Consider the following 25,415-nt stretch of genomic DNA (forward strand, 5'->3'; position numbering starts at 1 on the left):
ACATCCCTGTTTCCATTTTCCTGTCTCTGTAAGAGAATAAAGATACTTGTCCAAAAGCCTCGGAAACAACCCTACTAGGTGGGTATTATTATTATTTTCCCCTTCCTATAGATGAGAAATTGAGGCAGAGATTGAGAGACATGCCCAAAGTCACACAGATGGTAAGTGACAGAGTTGGAGTCTGAACTCAGGCAGTCTGGTTTCAGAGTCCACACTTTTAACCACTTGTTACAATGCCTATCTAGGGGTTGTTAATAGATGTGAGAGGGGTTTAAGAAGTCAGGGAATTCTAGGGGCACCTGGCTGGCTCCGTTGGTGGAGCATGTGACTCTTGATCTTAGAGATGCGAGTTCAAGTCCCACGCTGGGTGTAGAGATTACTTAAAAAAAAAAAAATCTTAAAAAAGTCAGGGAATTCTAAATACTAAATATTATTATTAAATATAACATGAAATTAACTAACTCAAACAAGTTAGGATGCACAGAAAATTAGAAAACATAGTTGTGGGGGAGCCTGGGTGGCTCAGTCAGTTAAGTGTCTGACTCTGGATTTCAGCTCATGTCATGATCTCATGGCTCGTGGGATGAAGCCCTGCATCAGGCTCTGTGCTGACAGTGTGGAGCCTGCTTGGGATTCTCTCTGCCCCTCACCCACTTGGGTGAGCGTATGCATGCACTCTCTCTCAAAATAAATAAATTTAAAAGACAGAGTTGTGCACAAAATGATTAATAGTTTCCATTTATTGGGCCCCTATTATGTATCAGATAGTATAAAAGCTATCTTACTTATTTTATTAACATTCACAAAACCCTGTGAGGCTACTAACTTTTTACAAGTTAGAATATGAGTTAACTAAACTGAATCCAGAACACAGCGTTTTGTTTCTCATCTATAAATTAATGAGTGACATCAGGGAAGTCGCTTAACTAAGCAATCCTACAGATTCTTCATAACAGGGTTGTGGGAGGTCACATTAACATTTACACTGTACATAGCCAAAGTATGGAAAGAGCCCAAATGTCCATTGACAGATGAATGGATAAGATGTGGTATATACAATGGAGTATTACTCAGCAATCAAAAAGAATGAAATCTTGCCATTTGCAACTATGTGGATAGAACTAGAGGGTATTATGCTAAGCGAAATTAGTCAGGGAGAGACAAGTATCATGTGACTTCACCCATATGAGGAATTTATTTTTAAAAATTTTTTTTTTTTTCCAACGTTTATTTATTTTTGGGACAGAGAGAGACAGAGCATGAACAGGGGAGGGGCAGAGAGAGAGGGAGACACAGAATCAGAAACAGGCTCCAGGCTCTGAGCCATCAGCCCAGAGCCTGACGCGGGGCTCGAACTCACGGACCGCGAGATCGTGACCTGGCTGAAGTCGGACGCTTAACCGACTGCGCCACCCAGGCGCCCCCCCCCCTTTTTTTTTTTAATTTTTTTTTTTTTGAGGAATTTAAAATACAAAACAGATGAACATAAGGGAAGGGAAGCAAAAATAATATAAAAACAGGGAAGGGGACAAAACATAAGAGACTTAAATATAGAGAACAAACAAAGGGCTGCTGGAGGGACTGTGGGAGAGGGGATGGACTAAATGTGTAAGGGGCATTAAGGAATCTACTCCTGAAATCATTGTTGCACTATATGCTAACTAACTTGGATGTAAATTTAACAATAAAAACAAAAACAAAAAAACCAAAAACATTTACATTGTACAAATGTTTACTACAGTTAAAGTTAGACATGATGTAAATGACCATAAATTATGGAACACTTACATGATAAAATATTTTATATTAAAAAAAAATGCTGTTTGAAGTCTTTTTTAATGACATGATATAGTGGATATCTGATGTTTTGGGCCACACAGCATCATTTCCTTTTTCTAAGGGCAGCCTGATTTTCTTTACCTCTTCCCACTGTGTACAATCTTGGTAGGATGGTAAATCTAGATGCCCACCCTCCACTACACCTGCTGAAGAGCCCCTGAAGGTTCCTTTTGCCGGACCCTTCCTTTCCCCACCTGTTACAGTCAAGGACTCGGCACATGATCTTGAGCACAACTAACTGGGGTTCTCCCATGACTTTAAATCTTGAGAATGCTGTAGAGGGACAACATCTACTGATTCCAGTGGTAGCGCCCAACACTCTCCAGGGATTGCTTCAGAAATCTTTTCGGAAAATGATGGTTCTCTCCTACTTCAAGTCTTCAGCCTGCCCACTGATCCTGGGAGCTCCTAAAAAGCCTGCCAATAAACTTCTTTTTTTTTTTTTTTTTTGTTAAAATACTCAAAGTCTGTTTCTCCAGTTTGCAACCAGAGAACCTTCATACATATGGGGATATGCTTTATATTCTGAAATAAACATACCAAAAAACCCAGGATATGCAACTCTGTAATACCAGTTATATAAACAAACAAAAAAATCTATTTGTAAATGCTTATTTGTATATAAACAGAGAAAACAGAATGAGGAAAACTTGAAGAAACAGAACTCGAAATTCCCCACACGCTGATTTACACAAGGACCTGTGAACACGTTTTTTGTTCTAAAAGTCTCTTATCACCCTCCTATTTCATTTTGCCTAGGAAACTCCCACTCTTCCTTCAAGACTGGGCCTGAATACATCAAGTTTGGGGGCTTCCCATCACCTTCACAAATGCAGCCCACCACTTCTCCCCTAGTACTACCACCAGGGGCCGTGTAGTACCTCTACTATACACTTAAGAAGAGCTTCTTGAGGACAGGGACTCTTTCACTGACCTTTATATTTAGAAGGTCTTTTACAACAAACCAAAAAGTTCCTCTACTTGGTTTCTACTTCTAAAAGGTAGGAATTGAGTCTATACGGTAAAACGTCCAGTGTAATAATATTAAGTGTTGAGCCACAGAGTTGGGCAGTTGGACCTAATTTTATCTTCTGATACCAACTGGAGAAAAATGTTTGGAATAAGCCTTCTTACACAGTTCTAAAGATAGGTGCGCCTGGGCTCTGTGTTACAAAGCAATAAAAGGTAAAGTGGAAGGAGAAAGGAGGAGGGCTCTTTTATATTTCTGTATGATCTGAATTTTTTAATAGTCAGCATTTACTCAATGAAATGTGATTCTTTCAACATGTAAATTACACAGGGCGCCTGGGTGGCTCAATCAGTTTAAGGTTCAGGTCATGATCTCACGGTTGGTGAGTTCGAGCCCCACATCGGGCTCTGTGCTGGTGGCTCAGAGCCTGGAGCCTGCTTCAGATTCTGTGTGTATGTCTCTCCCTGCTCCTCCCCTGTTTGCTCTCTATCTCTCAAAAAAAACAAAAAACAAAAAACAAAAAACGAATAAATGTTAAAAAAATTTTTTTAACATAAATTATGCAATTAAAAAATAAAATTAAAATTAACTACAGGGAAAAAAGAAGTGTCCTAATTAATTACTAGCATTTCAATTACAAAGTCTGTTTCAGTGTCTAAACCTCATTTAGGCAATTCTAACCAATTTCATTCTTCAAATTGGTAGGTGAAGAGTAGGTTAATAAAATTTCCCTTAATTACAAATCCACATTTCTACAAATAAAATCTATTTTTCAAAACTAATCTAATGAGAAGCAAAAAGATAAAATTATGAATCTAATTATACTCACTATTTTGAGAAATGTTTGAGGCCACTAATTGTATCATATAATAGTCATCAATTAGAGCTACAGCATCCTCCTGAAATAGTAAAAGTCTTTTTCTTTTTAAAGTAGGCTCCACTCCCAGTATGAGGCTCAAACCCACGACCCTAAGATCAAGACCTGAGATCAAGAGTCGGATGCTCAACCAACTGAGCCACCCAGGCGCCCCAACAATTCTAATTTTCAAATACTCGAGATTATCTGCAATTACCCCAATGTGTGCCACAAAACACTCTAAATCATTAATTTATTTTAATTTTTAAAATGTGTGTGTGTGTATATGCAGAACGTCATACTTGATGAGAGAATGTAGAACTTGGAAGTGAATAAACATGAAACATGTCAACTCAAAAAGGTTGTAAATCAACATCTTAAGCAACAGTCCAATAATCCTTTGGGGGAGAAGAAGCAACTACTGTAGGCAGCCTTGCCTGGAGTTTTAGGCAAGTCACACGGCTATGAGAGGCAGAGCCAGGATTCCAACCCAGGCGGCCTGGCTCAAGTCAGGCACATCAACACTTAAGTGTTCTTACCATTATGCTAAGCGGACTTTCCTTGGTCATCTCAAAGCTTTGGTTGAACACTATGCTCAGGACATTTAATTAAACACAAGCCACCATAGTACTATAGCACTAAACGCAATGCCATTTTTTTTTTTTTTATCAACTGTAGCGACATTTTTGTGGTGACATTTTTTTCCCTTTAGTAGCAACCAGAAGAAACTAGCACTTGCATTACATGTTTAATCTTAACACAAGGATTTGAAAAAAAAAAAGAAAGCAAAAGTTTGAGAACACCCTTAAGCATGACAGTTCAAAAAAATAACAAAACACAATCCAACTTCCCAGATATGTGCTAGGAACATTACTACTCTGAGGGAAAGCAAGAGAAAAAAATTATTCTTAAAAAGTATTAGATAATCTAATGGGAGCTTACATTAATGGGAGAAAGAAAAACCCTAGCAAACTCAGGGTGCATAATTTCAAGCAGAACTGTAACAAGAGAGGGGTGTCTGGGTGGCTCAGTCGGTTAAGCATCCGAGTTCAGCTCATGTCATGATCTCACGGTCTGTGAGTTCGAACCCAGCGTCGGGCTCTGTGCTGACAGCTCAGAGCCTGGAGCCTGCTTCAGATTCTGTGTCTCCCTCTCTCTCTGACCCTCCCCCGTTCATGCTCTGTCTCTCTCTGTCTCAAAAATAAATAAAACATTAAAAAAAATTTTTAAAAAAGAACTGTAACAAGAGAAAAATAGGCAACAAGGAGACAAAAAAACAGAAATGTCTTTGTAGGTTATATGGAGATATATCACCTCTACCTACAGTCACTCTCTATAGTAAGGCTCAGAGAACTATGGCCCTCCGGCCAAATCCAATCACTGCTTTGTTCTATAAACAGAATTTTACTGGAACTCAGCGCCACTCATTCATCTACTTATTATTGTCAATGGCTGCTTTCACACTATCACGGCAGTGTTGAGTACCTGTACCAGAGACTGTACACAAAATCTAAAATATTTACCATCTGCCTTCTTACAGAGAAAATTCGCCAACCCTTATTTTCTTTTATAGCACTTAACACTATCAAATTATTTAATTTATTTTGTTGACTCAATTATTGTCTGACTCCCCCACTGGAATGCAATCTTCATGAAGAAAAAAACTTTGTTCTCCACTATATTTCTACCACCTAGAACAGTACATAACACATAGAAAGCACTCAGTGAAAGTGCTGAATGAATGGCGTTCACTGAGAGAAAGAAAGGAAAATAAAACTTCCACATCTTCCCATTTTCCCTTAGATGCTCTCCAACTATTCACTCCACTATCTACCAAAATGTGTCTTGTCAATTAACCACTGGATTTATCATATTGATGAGCAAGTTAATAAGTCCAATGGTTAATTCTTACCCCTCATCTTATTTGACCCAGTTGATCTAAACCCCTTTCTCCATGTGACTTTCAGAACACCACATTCTCTTGGTTTTCCTCCTACCCGACAGGCCCTTCCTTAGTCTCCTTTGCTGGTGCTATCTTACTTCCTCAATCTCTTAATGCTGGCATGCTCACAACTTTCTCAGTTGGCACTTATCTAGTCTCATGACGATTCTTATGCATTTCAAACAGAATCCAAAGTCCCAAACCAATCTTTCTCCCAGAAACTGTTCAGTTATAGTGAAGAGGTTGTAATAGAGGTACTATAGTTATATTACATCTCAGGAAATGTAAATGCTTCTAGTTGCTCAAGCCAAAAGCTCTTGGGAGCCAACCAACCCTCATTCTCTTATACCCGATATCCAATCCACCACCAAACCCTGGTGGCTCTATCTTATAAATATATTCCAGGTGAATGATCCCTGCTAACCACCTCCACTGCTGCTGTCCTGGTCCAAGCCACCATCATCTCGTGCCTGGAATGATGTCACAGCCCCCTGACAATTTCCCTGTGTCCCACCTTTACTCCCTTACAGTCTACTCTCAACAGAGCACCCAGGGTGATCATGGTTAAAATGTAAATCATCAAGTTGCCGGGTGCTCAAAGCCTCCAATAACTAGTTAGCTCTCTTTCCCAGTCGGTGTTAAAGTCTCACACAATTTGGTCCCCTGAAGCCTATGCCCCTTTGTTCCCTCCACCCCAGACACATAAGGCTTCCCTGACCATCCTAGAGCATGTCAAGCAAGCTTCCATTTCAGCACCTTTGCACTGGCTGAAAGGCTCTTCTGGTTTAATTAAATGAAACAGGCACTTCCATGAAGTATTGTGTCAACTAACTCAAAAAAACAAGTCTGGAGCGCCTGGATGGCTCAGTCGGTTGAGCGTCTGACTTCCGTTTGGGTCATGATCTTACGGTTGGGGACTTCAAACCCCACACTGGGCTCTGTGCTGACAGCTCAGAGCCTGGACCCTGCTCTGGATTCTATGTCTCCCTCTCTCTCTCTCTGCCCTTCCCCGCTCATGTTCTGTCTTTCTCTCTCAAAAGTAAATACGTTAAAAAAAAAAAAAAAAGTCTGTGAGGTAGGTATCGATACCCTTACTTTAGAGATTAGGAAAGTGAAGTTTACAAGTCACCTATCTAACGAATGATGGAGTTGGGGTTCAATCCTGATTAGTGTGCACAGAAAAGTGAGCTCTCAGCAAAGTTTTGCACGCTAAAAGGAGAGGACGCTGATATTCCTCTGAAGTCACAGTGATTCCAACTGCTAAAGGTGCATGTTGATAGCAAGAAAAGGATCTGAGAAAGGGAAGCCAGAGGAAAAAGAGGACAACCCGCGGAGTAAGTTACCCAAGCCAGGAGTGGAATGTTTCAAGGAAAAGGGAGTGGTGTCAAATAGAACTGAGACATCCAAAAACCCAAGAACCACGCACATACTCATAGTAAACCACACCTGGACGGCAACCCTAATCTTGATTTTTAAAAAAAATGTATCATCTGCCTATATTGGCCAAAGATATCCTACTTCTCTGCCGCAATGGTGTGAAAACAGACTACAGGTAAGCATGTGATTAAGCAACACAGCTTCACACCTACGTTTTCCTCCAATCCAAGGAAACAAAGTTTATATGTGTGCGGTGGCCTTTAAGGGAAATGGTTGGCCTTTAAACTTCAGAAGGCAAAGAAAACAGCAGTTATTTTCTTCCAAGCTCCCTGTGGGTATGTGGGACAATCGCTGTCTATATCCCAGATACTTTCGAAGAGACCAAAACGGCAGCCAGGGGCGGAGGGTGTGCTGGCCCTCACCCCAAACTGTTCCAGCATCTTCTCGCCTATGTCTCATTGCTCTCCGTCCCACAGTCACGACTGCAGATATCAACCCACCCTCTCCCTCTCATCCCCATCCCCCAGCCACACCCCGCAGTGGCCCGGGCGTGAAGACCCCGCCTCACCACGGCTCCGGCCACAGCGTGGACAAGGCTTTCGTAGGACAGCACTGAGGCCATTGCTGCGGCTCCCCGCACACCTAGCAACACTTCTCCCTCAGGCGCCGCAGCTAGCCGAGAGAGGAAAGAAGCGCCGGAGACCGGGATGTGAGCGCCACAGGCTCCACCTTCTCAGGCCCGCCTCCTCTGGAACAACCCCTTCCGGGTCTTAGCGAGCACGCTGTCTCCCCGCCGGAAGCCACTGGGCTGGAAGAGGGGAAAGGCAGGCCTGGGGACGCCCCTTGGCTCTGATTGGCCCTCGGGGCCTGCATGGGCGGGGCAGAGAAGCGCTGGCCCAATCATGCGGAGCAGCAGGACAGGCAGAAAGCTGGTAGCCACGCCCTGGGTCTGATGGAAGTGCCCTCACGTTCCCGGGACCTGACTGGCTGTTCTTCAACATGGGGACTTAGGGAGGCCTAGATGGCCACCTTCCCTCCGTTAAGACAGGCCGGAATCAGGCAAGATGGGGACTCAAATCTTCCTGCTTACCTGCGAGTTAACTCGTATTTTCTATCGACAGTATTTTTAAAGTCACATTTTGTCCAAAAGGAAATACTGATTGGGCAAGGTTCTGCACTCTGAAAAACACTGGGGTGTTGGGAAAACAAAACGGAGCTGGAGATAAAGTGATTAGATGCAGGTGGGATCATACTCGTTAGCAACTAGTAAAGTCATTTCACCCTTTTGGTTTTCTCCTTTAAGTGATAGAATTAGTTAATACAACTCCACTGCAGTAAGGATTACAAAAGCTAATTTATGTAGACGTACTTCATAAAATACTGAAGAAATAACTACATGTTGTCAAGTGAAGAACCAAACTACATAGAACTACAGAAGCCACTTTCAATCTCTAACGTAGGTCATACTGTGAGACACGATGTCTCAGGACTCCAACTGAACTCTACTGGGATGTCATTCCCATGTGTCTCTTGTCAGTTTCAGTACCAGCAAGTTTACCCTTCTAATACCCACTATGAGAATTTTTTTAATGCTTATTTTTGAGAGAAAGAGCACGAGTGGGGTAGGGGCAGAGAGAGGGAGACACAGAATCTGAAACAGGCTCCAGGCTCTGAGATGTCAGCACAGAACCCTATGCAGGGCTCTTCCTCAGGAAACAAGAGATCATGACCTTAGCTGAACTCCCACCCAGGCGCCTCAATTCTTGAGTGTTTACTACATGCCAGGCTCCATGCTTTATGCGTTATCGTATTTACTCCCTGGGAGAGGGCCCAAAGAACAATGTTTCTTTGGTCATGTTTTCACAAAATTTGCGTGAAATATTTTAACCGGTACTGGTTACGATCTTCCCTTCATTTAGGAAGGTGCTAGTGACCACAAGCTAAGTGAAAGGTTAATTTGGGACACAGGTGAATTCAGTGATATCTGTATGTATGGTTAAGTTACTGCTAGATATTTGGTTGTAGAAATGGCTTCTAGGAACACTCTCCCCACTCCCTAATATGGCAACAGAAAGGCACAGGTCCAAAGGTCAAATGAGAATAGGCTGGTCCCTGCAGAATTTAAGCAGAAGACTCGGTTTTCACGGACTTACCAAATTGGAAGCTCTCGGTCAAGAATATACCAGACCATGTAGCATATTCACAAACATTTTATGAATACTTCTCCTTTATGTTGGTAAACACAACAGAATTCATCAGAACTCCCATTTGTAGGGCACCAACCCAGAGAAGGTAGCATATCAATGTGTATTTTTTTGCATCCCCAACGTTCAAAAATATTTTGATCAAGATAGCGTTATCTATCCTACTGAAAACACTACAAAATCGTTGTCATGAGTATACAGCCAAAAAGAAAAAAGTAGTAATTGCATAGTTATACCACATATTAAATCTCTGCAGTTGTGATTTTGAGGTTTGCAATTTTTCTAACCATTCACTTCTACACCTAATTTAGTATTCATAATGACGTATTTTCTTTAAAGAGGGCTTCCTGAATTACAGAACTATCAAGTCTCCCACTATACAAATAGTATACAAGAAATTCTGTGTTTTTACACCCATGCCATCAAATACAAAATGAGTAAAAGGAACCTATCCAGAAATTATTTCATGTATCGTGCTTCTACACCAGCAGATTTATGATCCAGTTACTTACACTGCAACCTGACAATGTTAGTGATCTGGGGGAGTACTTAAAGCCATTTTAATTATATACCAGATAACTAGATTTTCAGAACCGTATACATGTCTAGTTCTATTTACCTCCTTGCTACTTTCACCTAAAGAGAATGTCAAAATTCTTACAACTTTATAGAAAATTTTGAATTTACACTTCCACCAGCACTACACACAAAAGGTGTCACTGAATTGCCAAGAGACTTAAAACCACCAATTTCACGTTTACTCTTTCAAAAGCTTAGTGGCTATTTTAGGATTTGTTGCCTGTTTATCTCAGGTTATTTTCCTCCCTGAACTATGCAAGTATGTATGCTATATTGGTTGTAAATACTAAACTTTAAAATTACTGCATGATTTTTAAACCTTTTTTTTCTTGTCCTCATTCTTGGGCGTCACAAGCATTCTAAGCCCTTCAAGCACGATGCTACATCCCTTACTATCCGGAGAAACCTGTTGGGTGTGCACATCAGTACACCCAGTGATGTACGATATTCCTTATTTAGCCAATCCTCCTCAAATTTCTTTCCAATTTTTTGAAGTAATGAACAATCCTGCAAGAAGCAACCTTCGCCAGAGGGCAGCAGGGCATAGAATTTAAGAGGAAGACCTTGGGGGCAAGGGAAGGAGGAGGACCTTTAAAGAACAAGACTAGTGAGAATATCAGCTTCACAAATCAGCAGGAGTGTTAACTTAGGCAATTTATTTTTTTTAATTATTTTTTTTTAATATTTTTGAGAGAGAGAGAGAGAGAGAGAGAGAATGAGCAGGGGAGGGGCAGAGAGAGGGAGGAGAATCCCAAGCAGGTTCTGCACCGTCAGAGTGGAGCCTGATACAAGGCTGAAACTTGAGTCTTGACATCATGCTCTGAGCCAAAACCAAGAGTCGGGCACTTAACTACGCCATTCACGGGCTCCAGCTTGGGCAACTTACTTTAAGTGCTTCAGTTTCCTCATCTATACAAAATGGGAATAAGAGCACTTACCATCATGGTCATTACCAGAATGGGGTCAATGCTTTCAAACTGATTACAGAGCACCTGGCACAGAGTGTACCTGATATAAGTACATACTTGGATGCATTGTTAGGTATTAGCAAACCTCTAAAATGTTGTTTCTCCCTTATCCCAATTAGGCCAGCATATCCTAAGGTGGCAGCCTGCTAGCTGTTACCCCAGGTAACAACTTTTTCTTCTGTAGTTTTTTTATTGGGTACATGACCACAAAGCAGTGGACTATTACTTTCTAGCTTTCCTTGCAGCTAAATATGGTCTCAAGACCAAAAAAAAAAAAAAAAAAAAAGACCAATGGAATATGAGAAGTCATTAAAATGTTAATTCTGTGGATCAGTCTCAGTATCTCAGTATGTGCTTCCCTGACGCCCTCTCCTGTTTCCTCAGGCTAGAAGATGATCATCAGAACAGACACTTTTGGGACTCCATAAGCCTTTGGAGTATGGCAGAACAGCTTACCTCTGGACTGCTACCTGAAAGAAAAGTAAAGCTCTGTTTAACATCTAATTTTTCTTATGAAGTTGTTGTAACAGCACTTTATGAACTAAAGCCTACTGTGTCCAGCAAATAACTTAAGGTGAGTGCTAAAGACATAAAATAAACAGAACATGTACTGGGGAAAAAAAGTGTGGGGGGGTCAATATCCAGTTTGAAACCATAGTTTATTTTTAATGTAGCTAGAAATCCATTAACTATATATTTTTAAGCAGAAAAAAAACCTACTTTTCCTTCTTATAGCACTGTTAGCACAAGAAAAAAACACTTCTGGTTTAGAAATGATACTGAGTTTCTATGAAAATGAATACTTTGTATTTGTGGAACTTAAAAGCACAGGACACATTTTTCTGAAGACCAATTTTACTTTTACCCATTTATGGTACTATTTGCAATGTTAGAATGTATTTAAGTAATATATAATTAAGTAAATCAAACAAGGAACCCAAAAGGAACTGGTCTTCTTGAGTTATTCACAGCACACATTAGAAATTTTGAGAGAACACACATTAACAACAACAAAAAAACACTGGCAAGCTCAAACGCAAGTTTATATGCTGAGTATTTTTAAAGGGTTTAAAAAGCATGCTCAGTTAGCATACAGCCTTTTCTCACTTATATAACAGATGCATTACTATCTGTTTGTGTACAGCAAAGGATGAGAACCTGAATCAACTCACTTATGACTCCGGAAATGTGCTATTTCAGAAATGTATTCCATGAAATTTTTTTACTGGCTCCTACCACGGATTCTTCAAATAAGCAAAGTACAGAGGGTCTCATCCCTTGAAACTGTTTTTAAACACCAGCCACTTTAAATTGAAAGATAGGTAGAAACCTAGCAATTCCTGGTACAGTGCCTGGACTTAATTAATGTAAGAGTTGAATGTACAGCAGAAAATCTACCATTTCTTTATCCTTGAAGAGAGGGAGGGAGAAAAAGGAGAGGTGGGGATATGGTGCACTATTTAAGAGATGAATAGCAGCACAATGACTCATAATAATACCATCAACTCCACAATGAAGAACCATGGATCTCATCAATTTTATAATTCATGTTGGACCAAAAAGTTTAGTTCCCCTGTAGTGTACCAATGAAGTCAAACCTCATGCTTTCCAAAATATGAAGACGAATAATGTAAGATAAACTCCAACTGCAATAGGTATTTCCTAAGTAGAGAACTGAACACAAAGGGAATCCCTCCTTCCAACATCTTTTGATATAAGCTTTCACTGAAGTGAAAACCTAACACTTAAATATGAAATCTGTTGGCCAAGTAAGAAACTACAGCTGCTATGGATATTACCTTCCATAATCATTATATGTATTACATATTAAATTAAACCCAGCATTACATATGCTTGCACAATTATGCTGTGAATGATATTAGTGATGGTGCCAGTGAAAAAGGACAATCTTTAGCCCAAAAAGAGTAAGGGGATGGGGAGGCAAAAACAAGTAGAAAACACACAATGAGATGGGCCATTTTCTGACTAGGAAAGGTCATTCTAAACACAGAAATACAAAAAGAAAAGTATTCCCTTATTTCCCGTGTGGAAATAATACGAAACATTTATTTTCTGTATCACACAAGAACACAGCTAAGTAATCCAACTCTACTGCAGCATTATAAAAATCATCCCTTCACCACAGTGTAAGATTTAAATGCATCTGCACAAGTGTGCATGCTATATTAAAGGAGAAAGGTTGCTGCTGCCCTGCCAAGAACTTCCGGCCCCTATCCAGGTCCTACTGCAATACTGGTGGTCCCAATGGTTTTATTGAAATAAATCATGTTTAAAAAATAAAGCATTTAAAAAGACAAGTCAAAATGCCTCAGTAACCATATACCCAACTCAAACTTAATCTATTTAAATGTTATATTTGCCTCTCGCTAATAAGCCTTTATTTCAAATCTTCCATACTGAAGTATCTTCCTTGCCCAATTAATCCAAAGGAAAAAAACTGAAATGATTAGTAAAGAAAAATGTAGGGATTAACACACCCTTTTAATATGTTTTTAAATATTTTTAAGGTTTAAAAAGTGTTTAAAGTTTGTAATTCCTAGTAGGAAAACATCATCTGAATGAAAACCCTAATGGCAAACCACTGAAAAATGTCTCAGTTGTATGTGGGGCAGAGGGGTAGGGATTATCTTCACAGCACCCCAGCTTTCTCCATGAGAAGGTCAGAGGTACACTGGTTTGTATTATTGCGACATCCAATAGGTGATCGAAGTTGCTTTTCCTTCAGCAAGGGCTTTATTTGTCAGAAAGGCATTATGCTTGACCTCCAAATTTGGCTGACAATTTACTGATGAGATTCATAACCTTTGGGTTACTCTGATATTTTGACATATTTGCTGGGTTCTGGGCCACATCCTGGAAGGCCACCATAACTTCTGGATCCTGAAAAAAAAAAGGTAATGTGTTTTTTTTAGTGTTTAAAAGAGTTCTGTGGTTTAACATTTATTATCCTAAATCTTATCTCTTTATTTAAACTTGACAATTTTGTCAGAGACAAGTTAAATGGAATTTTGGACAAGTCCCCAAAGTATAAATATTATTAATGTGCACTTCAAAGTCAAACACCAATTATATCACTTTAACTAGATAATGAAAAAAAGCATACACAATTTTGATTAAAAGGACGACTAAATTAGGGATGATTGGGTGGTTCAGTTAAGCATCTGATTCTTGACCTTGGCTCACGTCATATTCTCAAAGTTTGTGGGATCGAGCCCCATGTCAAGCTGCGTGCTCTCCCTCTCTTTCTGTGCCTCTCCTGCTCGTGCGCGCGCTCTCTCTCTCTTACTCAAAATAAACTAAGGGTGGCTGGGTGGTTCAGTTGGTTAAGTGTCCGATTTCTGCTCAGGTCATGATCTTGCAGTTCATGAGTTTGACCCCCACGTTGGGCTCTGTGCTGACAGCTCAGAGCCTGGAGCCTGCTTCGGATTCTGTGTCTCCCTCTCTGACCCCCCCTCGTTCATGCTGTCTTTCTCTGTCTCAAAAAAAATACTAAAAAAAAAAAAAAAAATTTTTTTTTTTAAAAAAGGACAACTGAACTACTAAATTCTACTCATGAAACCAGTATTACATATAACACTATATGTTAACTAACTAGAATTTAAATAAAAACTTGAAATATAAATAAATAAGGTAAAGACATCTGGATATAATCAAACTATTACAGACTAATAGTATTACAGAACCGTATTACAAACTATACTACAAACTATTATTTTTAATAACTTAAGCTACTCATTCTGAAACAAAAAATGAACAGTAGAACTGTATAATGAGCTATTTGGTAATTCTGACAAGTAAAACATGTCTAACATAGTAACCTTTGTCTCTACTTAGAATGAATAAAAGAAATACCTTAGGGATACAAGGCCCAACTTTGTTCTTCCAAGTCTTACCTGCATGGCTGCGAGAACCTCTGGGTCACTAAGAATTTCATTGAGCCCAGGCATTCCTGCCATTCCAGGCATTCCCCCCGCCATTCCAGGCATGCCTCCAGGAAAATTACCAGGCATTCCCCCAGGAAAGCCACCTGCAAGAATAAATGAAGTAACTGCAAGACACCAGCCATATTCTTTCTCAAGTAGTGACAGCACACTATTTCCTTCCAATGAAAATCACACACACTCACAAGTGCATGCAAAAAGAACAAGGGGGCTACTAACCACAAAGTAGTCTTAACATTCTAACTGGATGCAAATGAGAATTTTACCTTCAAATTTTCTCCTAAAAAATAAGGCTGTACATCAACTTTACTACCTTTTGCATTTATTTTTTCCTAGTAATTAAAACTGTTAAAGAAAGAAACTAATCTTAGCTAAAACAGTCCCTGGAATTACAAATAAAGTCATCTCAGTCATCTTATTTTCTCTTTTTAATACTATGTGTTTCAATTCCAAGTTCTAATTTGTAAGACTTTAGTTGTTTCTGTTTAAACTGTATTCCTGTAGAGCATTCTTTCAAGAACTACATGAAATGCTTGTTTTAAAAAGCTGTGGATTTCTATCTCCACCATAGACACAATCAAAATCTGTGAAAGTGAAAATCTGCATTTTTAACAAGCACTCCTGGTATTTCTTCTTTACACTGAGGACAATCAATACTCTAGCAAAAAGATTTCAATCTCCCAGTATATTTTTAGATTATAAACACAAATTATCTTCTACTCAGTTGTTCACTACATACACCTTTTATGTCTACTGGAGATATTATGAAATCACAATTATACCAACATAAATATCTATAAGGGAATACACTTTACATTAATGTATCTTACAGATCAAGGGTGACTACACATAAGCCATCATAAAGAAAAAACACAAAGAACGAAGTCATTTCCTCTTGGCTCAACAATTTAAAACATTCCCATAAGTAGCTAATAATCACAGGTAAGAGAATCTAAGAAGCTGGAAAAAAACTACTAGCTTCTGTTGATGCCCCTACTCACTTTCAAGTAGTTTCTATCCATAAAAAAAATAACTGGTCCAGCACAAAAAAGAGTTAACCGGCCTGCTTGTCAAATCTAGACAATAAAATCCACATAATAAAAAAATTTTCTCTAGTACTAATCTACACTAGTGGTTTTCCTCTAAAGCAAAGATACTGGATATAAAGTTATTGACATTTTAAGCAGAACGTAAGCTATGAACTGCATTTTCTTGCTTTTTCTTCAAACAGAAAGTCATCCGCAATAGATGTTCTTTCTTTTTACTTGCTTGGCACATGACCTTTCAGAATAAAGGCTATCTTTTCTAGCCTGTGACCATGGAACTTAAGTTGCAGCCAGTGGCATACACCCATTAGGGGGTGTGTAGCTGCCTCAGTAAACCTTCTTTCAGAGAAAGCTGGTTACTATTAGAACAGCTGAAGGCAGCAGATTCCCCATTAGAATTACAAACTTTAAAAAAAATCTCTTCCTGGTTTTTAAATTTCACACTGTCTCGTTCAGGAAGTATTCAAAAATTGTTCCTGCAGTGCCCTTTTAACTGTTCTTCTACCTGTATCATATAGGCTAGGCCTCTGCTATCATTGAAGACTTTGTCCCTGTAGTAATTTCTAATCATTTGACATTTACAAAAAAGAGCTTATATTATTTTTACACTCGACTCAAAATATTTTTTATGAATAATAATTTCATACAGTGCTTTTACCTAGTATCTCGTGAATATCAACATTTAACAGAATAAAATCCAATTGTGACAATTTAGAAATATTTAGAATACATCATAATCAACTCTTACTCCATCTCTTAAAGTACAATGTTCATACCTCAATAAATGTTAGCTGCTCTGGGGTGGGTGCCTGGGTGGCTCAATTAAGTGTCTGACTCTCAATTTTGGGGCTCAGCTCATGATCTCACAAGTTGTGAGATCAAGCCTTACCTCAGGCTCTGTGCTGGGTGTGGAATCTGCTTACGATTCTCTTTCCCGTTCCCACCTCTCCTCACATGAGCGTGCATGGGTACTCTCTTAAAATATATATATATACTGCTCAAAGTGTGAGGAAAATAATTAATATAATATTATTTCCACTAATATAACATTTTTAAATGAGAATGAAACTTTCTAGAGGCTAACATTCTAAAGACTTTTTTCAGTATTCCATGGACTAATAGTACTAAATATAATAGACCTATTTGAGCCCCAATTCAGAATATTTTCCGATTATTTACAATACTAATAGTTTTAAAATTTCTTTAAAAATACCTGGGAAAGAGCCATACTGAGCTCCTGATTGTCGTCTGGCTTCTTCCTCCTTTAATACAAAGAAAGAAAGAAATTATATAATGGGGGGGCTGGTGGTGGTGGTAGTGGTTACGAGTCTGCAAAACCATGCAAAAAACTGTAAAATCAGCTAGTTAGAGGAATGACAAGTTTCAAATGGCAATACTGGACTAAAGGACACGCCCCATCTGCCTCTCCAAAATTTTCTAGCTAGGTTGTAAGAAGCATTACTTTTAGTAGAGCTGTCTAGTGTTTTACCTCTATTTGGGGTAGGAAAAAAAACACCTAACAACTGGAAAGCAATACAGTACTGATTGACGTCTGTCCATGCTTATGCAAAGTGTAAATTCTTAACGTTAAAACTCTAAAATGAAAGCACATGGTTAAATGATGAAGACTGCCAATGGCTTTTGTTTCTCAGGTTCGTCTTTTCCATACTCTCTCCACATAACTTAATACTACCAGAATTTTACTGATTTGTTTTTGCAATTTCCAACAAAGAAAATACAAATTTTCCTCATAACCAATCATAAACTCATCAAGGATGTATAATTGTAAAAATTACTTTTGACGACTATAAACTGTAATCCTAAAAATTAAGCATGATGCTTTAAAAGCATTTATTATTGTGTTAAATTATTTTATTAAATTCAATTATAAATTAGCTTTATTAATTTTGTTAAATATTAATATTCAGTATTAAGTGATGAAAAATTAGGATGTCATGTTACGTAATTATAGCTTTACATCCTTTTATTCAAAACTGTTGGAAATAACTAGATGGAAGATGATAACATCAAATGCAAAAAGCTAACATAGAAAAACTAAGAGAAACAAGAACAGTAGAAATATTGTGGACGAATTACGAGTAACTTTTCTTTCATCTAAGTTTTATGACTTTGTAACTAAAAATAAAAAATAGTCTATTTTAAATAGCTATGAATCCACACTGGAACAGGAGGAATCGTAAAACAACAAATCAGGGAAAGCATCCACAAGAAATCAAATAATACTAACAAGTTTTAATTACCCGACCAAAAAAAAAAAAAAAAAATCCCTAATTTTAGGAGGACACAACATGAATTTTAGGAGGACACAACATACTGGGGATGTATAAGCTCACTTAAGAATTTAAGGACAAAAGATATCCCTACAAATTAGATAAGAAGGAAGGAAAACTCTCTGTAAGTAGTATCAGCCCACAGAACTGCAGCCAGCATTAAGAGCCAAGAATCAGAATGATATCCTAAAACTCTAATCTACTGTATTTCCCTTTGATGGTTTAGCTACGGAAACTTTACCCTCTGGGCTCTCTCATGTTCTTCCCGAGCCTTCTTAACCCTTTCTATTCTTTCTTTGATCTCTCGTTCTTCACGTTTTCGCTCATACTTTCTCCGATGTTCAGCAATTTTCTGGGCCTACGGAAAAAACACACACACACACACACACACACACACACACAGAAAAATGTTTAAGAGCTGAGTAAGTGCAACCCAACCACCAGTTTCGTTAAAGAATCATTTTTCTTTGTGGAGAGGTGTTAAATTCACACACAGTTCTGAATGACAGATTTACCTTGTAAGAAAATACCTTACATACTCAGACTTTAACAAGTCCACTGTGAAATAAAGGAAAGAGGATGAGATTCTAAGTTAGAAAGGTTATAAATTTCAAACAAGTAACTACTCAAGGATGACAATTAGGTTCCCAATTGCACAATTCTTGCCTGATGCCTGCCATGGCAAGGTAGAGACTGAGAATATACACACCAGTTATTTGCAACAGTCTAACTATACTTAAGTTTTCGCATCCATAAACTGAGGGGATGGTGGGCAGGAGAAGAGAAATACTTAAGTCTTATAGAATGCTGTAAAGATTAAGAGAAAATATACGTACCAGGCACTAGCACATAGCCTGGGCCAAATATTTGGAATCTATTATTTATTCAGAAAACAAATTTGAAGTCATATTCAATTGTTACGTCCGTTCGTTTATGATTATTTTTTAAGAATCTTGGGGTGCCTACATGGCTCAAGTGGTTAAGCATCCGACTTCAGCTCAGGTCATGATCTCACAGTTCCTGATTTCGAGCCCCATGTTGGGCATTGGGCTGACAGCTCAGAGCCTGGAGCCTGCTTCAGAATCTGTGTCTCCCTCTCCCTCTGTTCCTCCCCTGCTAGCACTCTGTCTCAAAAATAAATAAATATTAAAAAAAAAAAAATTAAAGAATCTCATGTTCTATGGGTGCCTGGGTGGCTCAGAAGGTAGAGCATCTGATTCTTGATTTTGGCTCAGCTCATGATCCCCTGGGTCATGGGATCAAGCCCCATGTCAGGCTCCGTGCTGAGCATGGAGCTTGCTTAAGATTCTATCTCAAAAAAAATTAAAAATAAATAAAAATTAAAAAATAAAAGCAGGCTCTGTGCTTACAGCAGAGGCCGATGCAGGGCTCGAACCCACGAACCATGATATCATGACCTGAGCTGAAGTCTGATGCTTAACCCACTGAGCCACCTGGGCACCCCTTAAAAGAATTATCTTAACAATTGTCTTTTAAAAAATTTTTTTTTCAACGTTTTTTATTTATTTTTGGGACAGAGAGAGACAGAGCATGAACGGGGGAGGGGCAGAGAGAGAGGGAGACACAGAATCGGAAACAGGCTCCAGGCTCTGAGCCATCAGCCCAGAGCCTGACGCGGGGCTCGAACTCACGGACCGCGAGATCGTGACCTGGCTGAAGTCGGACGCTTAACCGACTGCGCCACCCAGGCGCCCCAACAATTGTCTTTTAAAACACAATCATTTTAGTGCTCGCTTCGGCAGCACATATACTAAAACACAATCATTTTAGTTTTTGGATTTAATATTATTTTTAAAAGGATGAAACTTGCTACTTCCACAAGGCCCTCAAGCTTTATACAGGGCTGCATATACCTACAACATAAAAAGACCGGACACAACCTTGGGTCACATTTTACAGGTTTTCGGTTTTTTTTCCTTGCTATAAACTTGATGCCCCCTTTCCCATTTCTAATTTTCTGGTTATAAGCCTATTGCAGGCATGCAAACCAAAGTAACAGTTTGCTTTAATACAGCAAGAGAAATAAAGGCATTACAACCTAATGACATTTCCAGAGGTGAGCGTAAACGTCAGTGATAACAGATGAAAACATCCAAATGTCTGTTTCTTTGTATGTTCCACAGGTAAATTATTGCAAGGGGCTGAGTACTAGAGCCACAGGGCATCACAGTTAATGACATTCCCTTTCTGTACTTTAACATACCCTTGGCTGAACTTCTTTCAACATTGCACTAGCATCTTCATCATAATCCAGTTTACAAGCAAGGGCAAGATCATGTGCCGCTTCTTCCCAATGGCCCAGAAGTCTGAAACAGATTAAATTCATTTTATACATATCCACTTATGTGGCATGGTGTCTTTCTTCCTCGTTAAAAAAAAAAGTTACCGAACAAATTTAAAATTAAATATCTGAAGTATAAATTTTCACAAACCAATTCAATTACTATGTTCTATTCTATAAAAACTTGGAAGTTTAATTTCCTCTTTGGTAACTATAAAGTTGCTCTTCTAAAAGATACTTTAAACTTTAAAAAATTACTTTAATTCAAAATATCATAAAATTTTTCAAATTATGTAGAGCTACAATTTTCAAATTTGAAATCTGATTTCAACTCCTTAAAAATGGAATTAACATAATGTATATTTAGTATGCTATAAAGGCAAAAAAACAATACATGTGTACACATTTTATTGACAGGAGAAACAAAAGATTGTGGGAGAAGGTAAGAATGGAGTAGAGGGGGGTAACAACAGAAATGACTTTTCTGGGTATACCTGTTAACTCAGTTTTGACTCTTTAAACACAGAAGGGTTTTATACATGTGAACGATGAAAATTAAATCAGAAAAGACAGAAATAAAGTAACCCCAAAACCTGACCACAGAGAAAAACAAACAAAAAAAACAGCTGTTTATCACACAGAGCATATGGCATACAGGAAAGTCAAATAACTTTTAAAACAGTATTTTGAGGGGCACCTGGGTGGCTCAGTTGGTTGGGCGTCCAACTTTGACTCAGGTCATGAGTTCAAGCCCCGAGTCAGACTCTGTGCCAACAGCCCAGAGCCTGGAGTTTGCTTCAGATTCTGGGTCTCCTTCTCTCTCTGCCCCACCCCCACTTACACTCTCTCAAAAATAAACATTAAAAAAAAATTTAAAACAGTATTTTGACTGTATATCTTAACTGGGATATATTCTAAGGATAAAAACTGCAACAGACACAAAAACTTTCAACTTTGCTTAGGGAGTATATTATTGTTAAGGTAGGACTGTAAAAACAATTTTATGTATGTTACTGAATAACAAGTAAACACATTATAGATAAGGATTTTGAGTCTAAGAGAATAGTGTCAAAAATGCATGGTACAAAAACAGACATCCAGATCAATGGAACAGAATACAGAACCCAGAAATGGACCCACAAATGTATGGCCAACTAATCTTTGAAAAAGCAGGAAAGAATATCCAATGGAATAAAGACAGTCTCTTCAGCAAGTGGTGCTGGGAAAACTGCACAGCGACATGCAGAAGAATGAACCTGGACCACTTTCTTACACCATCCACAAAAAGAAACTCAAAATGGATGAAAGACCTCAATGTAAGACAGGAAGCCATCAAAATCCTCAAGGAGAAATCAGGCAAAAACCTCTTTGATCTTGGCCGCAGCAACTTCTTACTCAACACGTCTCCAGAGGCAAGGGAAACAAAAGCAAAAATGAACTATTGGGACCTCATCAAAATAAAAAGCGTCTTCTGCACAGTGAAGGAAACAATCAGCAAAACTAAAAGGCAACTCACGGAATGGGAGAAGGTATTTGCAAATGACATATCAGATAAAGGGTTAGTATCCAAAATCTATAAAGAACTTATCAAATTCAACATCAAAAAAACAAATAATCCAGTGAAGAAATGGGCAAAAGACATGAATAGACATTTCTCCAAAGAAGACATCCAGATGGCCAACCGGCACATGAAAAAATGCTCCACATCACTCATCATCAGGGAAATACAAATCAAAACCACAATGAGGTACCACCTCACACCTGTCAGAATGGCTAACGTTCACAACTCGGGCAACAACAGATGTTGGCGAGGATGCAGAGAAAGAGGATCTCTTTTGCAATGCTGGTGGGAATGCAAACTGGTGCAGCCACTCTGGAAAACAGCATGGAGGTTCCTCAAAAAATTAAAAATACAACTACCCTACGACCCACCAATTGCACTACTAGGTATTTATCCAAGGGATACAGGTGTGCTGTTTCGAAGGGACACATGCACCCAATGTTTATAGTAGCACTATCAACAATAGCCAAAGTATGGAAAGAGCCCAAATGTCCATCGATGGATGAATGGATAAAGATGTGGGGTGTGTGTGTGTCTGTGTGTGTGTGTATACATACACACACATACATATATACATATACACACATACATACATATATACAATGGAGTATCACTTGGCAATCAAAAAGAATGAAATCTTGCCATTTGCAACAATGTGGGTGGAACTGGAGGGTATTATGCTAAGTGAAATTAGTCAGGGAAAGACAAATATAGGACTTCACTCATATGAGGACTTTAAGATAGAAAATAGATAAACATAAGGGAAGGGAAGCAAAAATAATATAAAAACAGGGAGGGGGACAAAACATAAGAGACTCTTAAATATGGAGAACAAACAGAGGGTTGCTGGAGGAGTTGTGGGAGGGGAGATGGGATAAATGCATAAGGGGCATTAAGGAATCTACTCCTGAAATCATTGTTGCACTATATGCTAACTTGGATGTAAATTTAAAAAATAAATTTTAAAAATGCAAAATAAAAGGGAAAACATTTAATATTGAATTTTAATTGAAAATATCAGTATAAACTCAAGGTTTCATAACTTTTTTCCTTAAAATCATTATTTAAAAAATGTTTTTCTAACTCTGTTCAATGAAATGACAGAAATAATGCTATCCCAGAGGCAATGAACATATCTAGTGGCCAAACTTTACTTTCTGTAAACATTATCCTCACAAAAATGAACCCTAGTTTCTTGGAGAAATGGTTTCTTCTGAGTCTAGGACAAGCAAAACAGGAGATGAGCCCATGCTACCTTGTACCATAAAGCAAAGAAATGCTCAAAGATTACTGGGCTCTCAAGAGGATCAACAGCAATACATGAACTTTTTGACTCCCAGAGCACTAATTCTAATCTTTTACCTTTATCTTTGACGTGCATCTTCATAATCATCAGAGCTTTTTTGAATACCTAATACAGTTGTCCCATGCATATCCATTTTCATTCCCATCCACACTTGGAGTACAACACCCTTCTAATCCACATAAGATGTAAATGTCACTGGACATCTCATCCCCAAGCCACAAATACTCACTTGTATAACATTAAGTTTTGCTTCCAGGAAATGATGACTAATCTAGGATAAATTCACTTCTTTATTTTCCCCTTTTTCTGATTTTCAGGTGGCCTGTAAGTAACTAAAGTAGTTTGAGGCTAAGGAATTCCTTCTTCTACAACATATTGTTTAACGTTAGGTTACAGAATTAAAAGAAAATTTGTAAGGCCATGTTCTTTTTTAGAAATAATTTTGATCCTTACCTTAAATTTGACTATATGTAGTCAAAAACTGTAAAACAATGGTTTTCTTTGAAGAAATAAAATGAATTTTTATTTGTTCCTTATAGTCCCTCAATTATTATCAAGCACATATTATCTTGAAATTAAATCCTTAGGCAACTTCGTTTTGCTTTAAAGGCATATTAAAACATCAGATTTAAATTTTAGAAGTTCTGGGGCACCTGGGTGGCTCAGTCGGTTAAGCGACCGACTTCGGCTCGGGTCACGATCTCATGGTCCGTGAGTTCGAGCCCCGCGTCGGGCTCTGGGCTGATGGCTCAGAGCCTGGAGCCTGTTTCCGATTCTGTGTCTCCCTCTCTGTCTGCCCCTCCCCCGCTCATGCTCTGTCTCTATCTCAAAAATAAATAAATGTTAAAAAAAAAAATTAAAAAAAAAATTTTTAGAAGTTCTGAAAATAATGAAATTCCATTATTTACCGGTGTGCTTTCCCTCGCCACTTGTAAGGCTGAGCTGAATCAGGATTTATTTCAATAGCTCTGTCACAGTCTCGGATGGCAGCATTTGGCTTCTGTAATTTGATGAAGACACTAAAAAAGAAGTGTAACATTAAAAAGTATTTATTTGGGGGCATCTGGTTGGCTCAGTCAGTTGAGCGTCTGACTCTTGATCTCGGTTCAAGTCATGATCTCACAGTTGTGAGATCAAGCCCCACATTGGGCTCTGTGCTGAGAGTGGAGCCTGCTTTGGATTCTCTCCCCTCTCCCTTTCTCTGACCCTCCCCTGCGCATGGGCATGCTCTCTCAAAAGAAACAAACATTAAAAAAAAGTATTCATTTCGAACAATAACACCTTTGGGATAGTCACAGAAGCAATTCTATTGAAATCAATGAGCAGAAATTATTCACAGCAGAAAGGGATGTTTTTGTTTAGACCTCTCACCTGGCTCTCTTGGCATACAGAATGGCCAAGCGAGGATTCAGCTTGATGGCATCCGTGAACAAGTCAATGGCTTTCTGTAGTTCACCTAAAGTAAAACAGGTTGAGAAATAAAGAATAAGAAATATCTCCCATTCTTAGTAGGACTCATGAGGTTTTTTTAAAGAAAAAAAGTAAAAGGATAAAATTAAACTTACAAAGAAAAAAGTACTCATACTAAATTTACAGGGTTGATTAAAAATACTATTTGAATTCACAGGAATGATATAAAAATTCAAGAAAACCAGAACTCATGCAAAGTCCATAACTCACATTTTAAATTCATTTACTGTGTATCCTATTCACATAGTTAGTTAGCTTCTTTGTGTATTAGTGCCTTCAGTGAAGTCATTCAACAAATAAAACATACTATACAATTAGAATAAGTCTTTGCACAAAGTTTAATTCTTGGGCATAGGAAACATGGGGAGGGAAGACAAACACAGAGTTTTAAAGGTAATGTCACAGTTCACTTTGGAAAATACATTTACCCAGCTAGTAAATGTGTAAAGAAAGAACTTTAACAGAACTCCTAAACAATGCAGAAGAATGTGGAATGTCATTAGTTACTACTGCAGATGTCTATTACAAATTATTACGCTTGGAGGTCTAATAAGTAATTCACAGCTACCAAGTTCAAAATTGAACTGTTAACTCTGATCCCATCTCTAAAATCCACTTCTCATCCTTATATTATCAACTAAATATGTGGTTCTTTCATTCACTCTAGTTTAGAGGTCAGCAAACTTTTCTGGAAAGGGCCACATAAAAATTATTTTTGCAATCACCAACTATTCAATTCTGC

At 38.4% G+C, this 25,415-nt stretch overlaps 2 protein-coding genes across 2 annotated transcripts in view; both read right to left on the reverse strand.

Annotated features, from left to right (window-relative positions):
* Positions 1-7,717, reverse strand: part of SLC25A17 (solute carrier family 25 member 17) — a 45,711-nt gene extending 37,994 nt beyond the window's left edge. Inside the window, exon 1 of the mRNA XM_047066745.1 lies at positions 7,553-7,717. Within this exon, the coding sequence (XP_046922701.1) occupies positions 7,553-7,606 (54 nt within the window). The 5' untranslated portion in view covers positions 7,607-7,717. The remainder of the gene's footprint in view (positions 1-7,552) is intronic.
* A 3,855-nt stretch (positions 7,718-11,572) lies between these two features.
* Positions 11,573-25,415, reverse strand: part of ST13 (ST13 Hsp70 interacting protein) — a 31,561-nt gene continuing 17,718 nt past the window's right edge. The window contains exons 6-12 of the mRNA XM_047065665.1: positions 24,575-24,659; positions 24,112-24,222; positions 20,259-20,361; positions 18,276-18,392; positions 16,957-17,005; positions 14,650-14,783; positions 11,573-13,636 (exon numbers count right to left, since the gene is read on the reverse strand). Of these exons, the coding sequence (XP_046921621.1) occupies positions 13,508-13,636; positions 14,650-14,783; positions 16,957-17,005; positions 18,276-18,392; positions 20,259-20,361; positions 24,112-24,222; positions 24,575-24,659 (728 nt within the window). The 3' untranslated portion in view covers positions 11,573-13,507. The remainder of the gene's footprint in view (positions 13,637-14,649; positions 14,784-16,956; positions 17,006-18,275; positions 18,393-20,258; positions 20,362-24,111; positions 24,223-24,574; positions 24,660-25,415) is intronic.

The sequence above is a fragment of the Lynx rufus genome, unplaced genomic scaffold (assembly GCF_022079265.1).
Source record: "Lynx rufus isolate CCGP_SWC_20201006 ecotype Redwood Valley unplaced genomic scaffold, mLynRuf1.p SCAF_7, whole genome shotgun sequence".
Taxonomy (NCBI): Eukaryota; Metazoa; Chordata; class Mammalia; order Carnivora; family Felidae; genus Lynx; species Lynx rufus.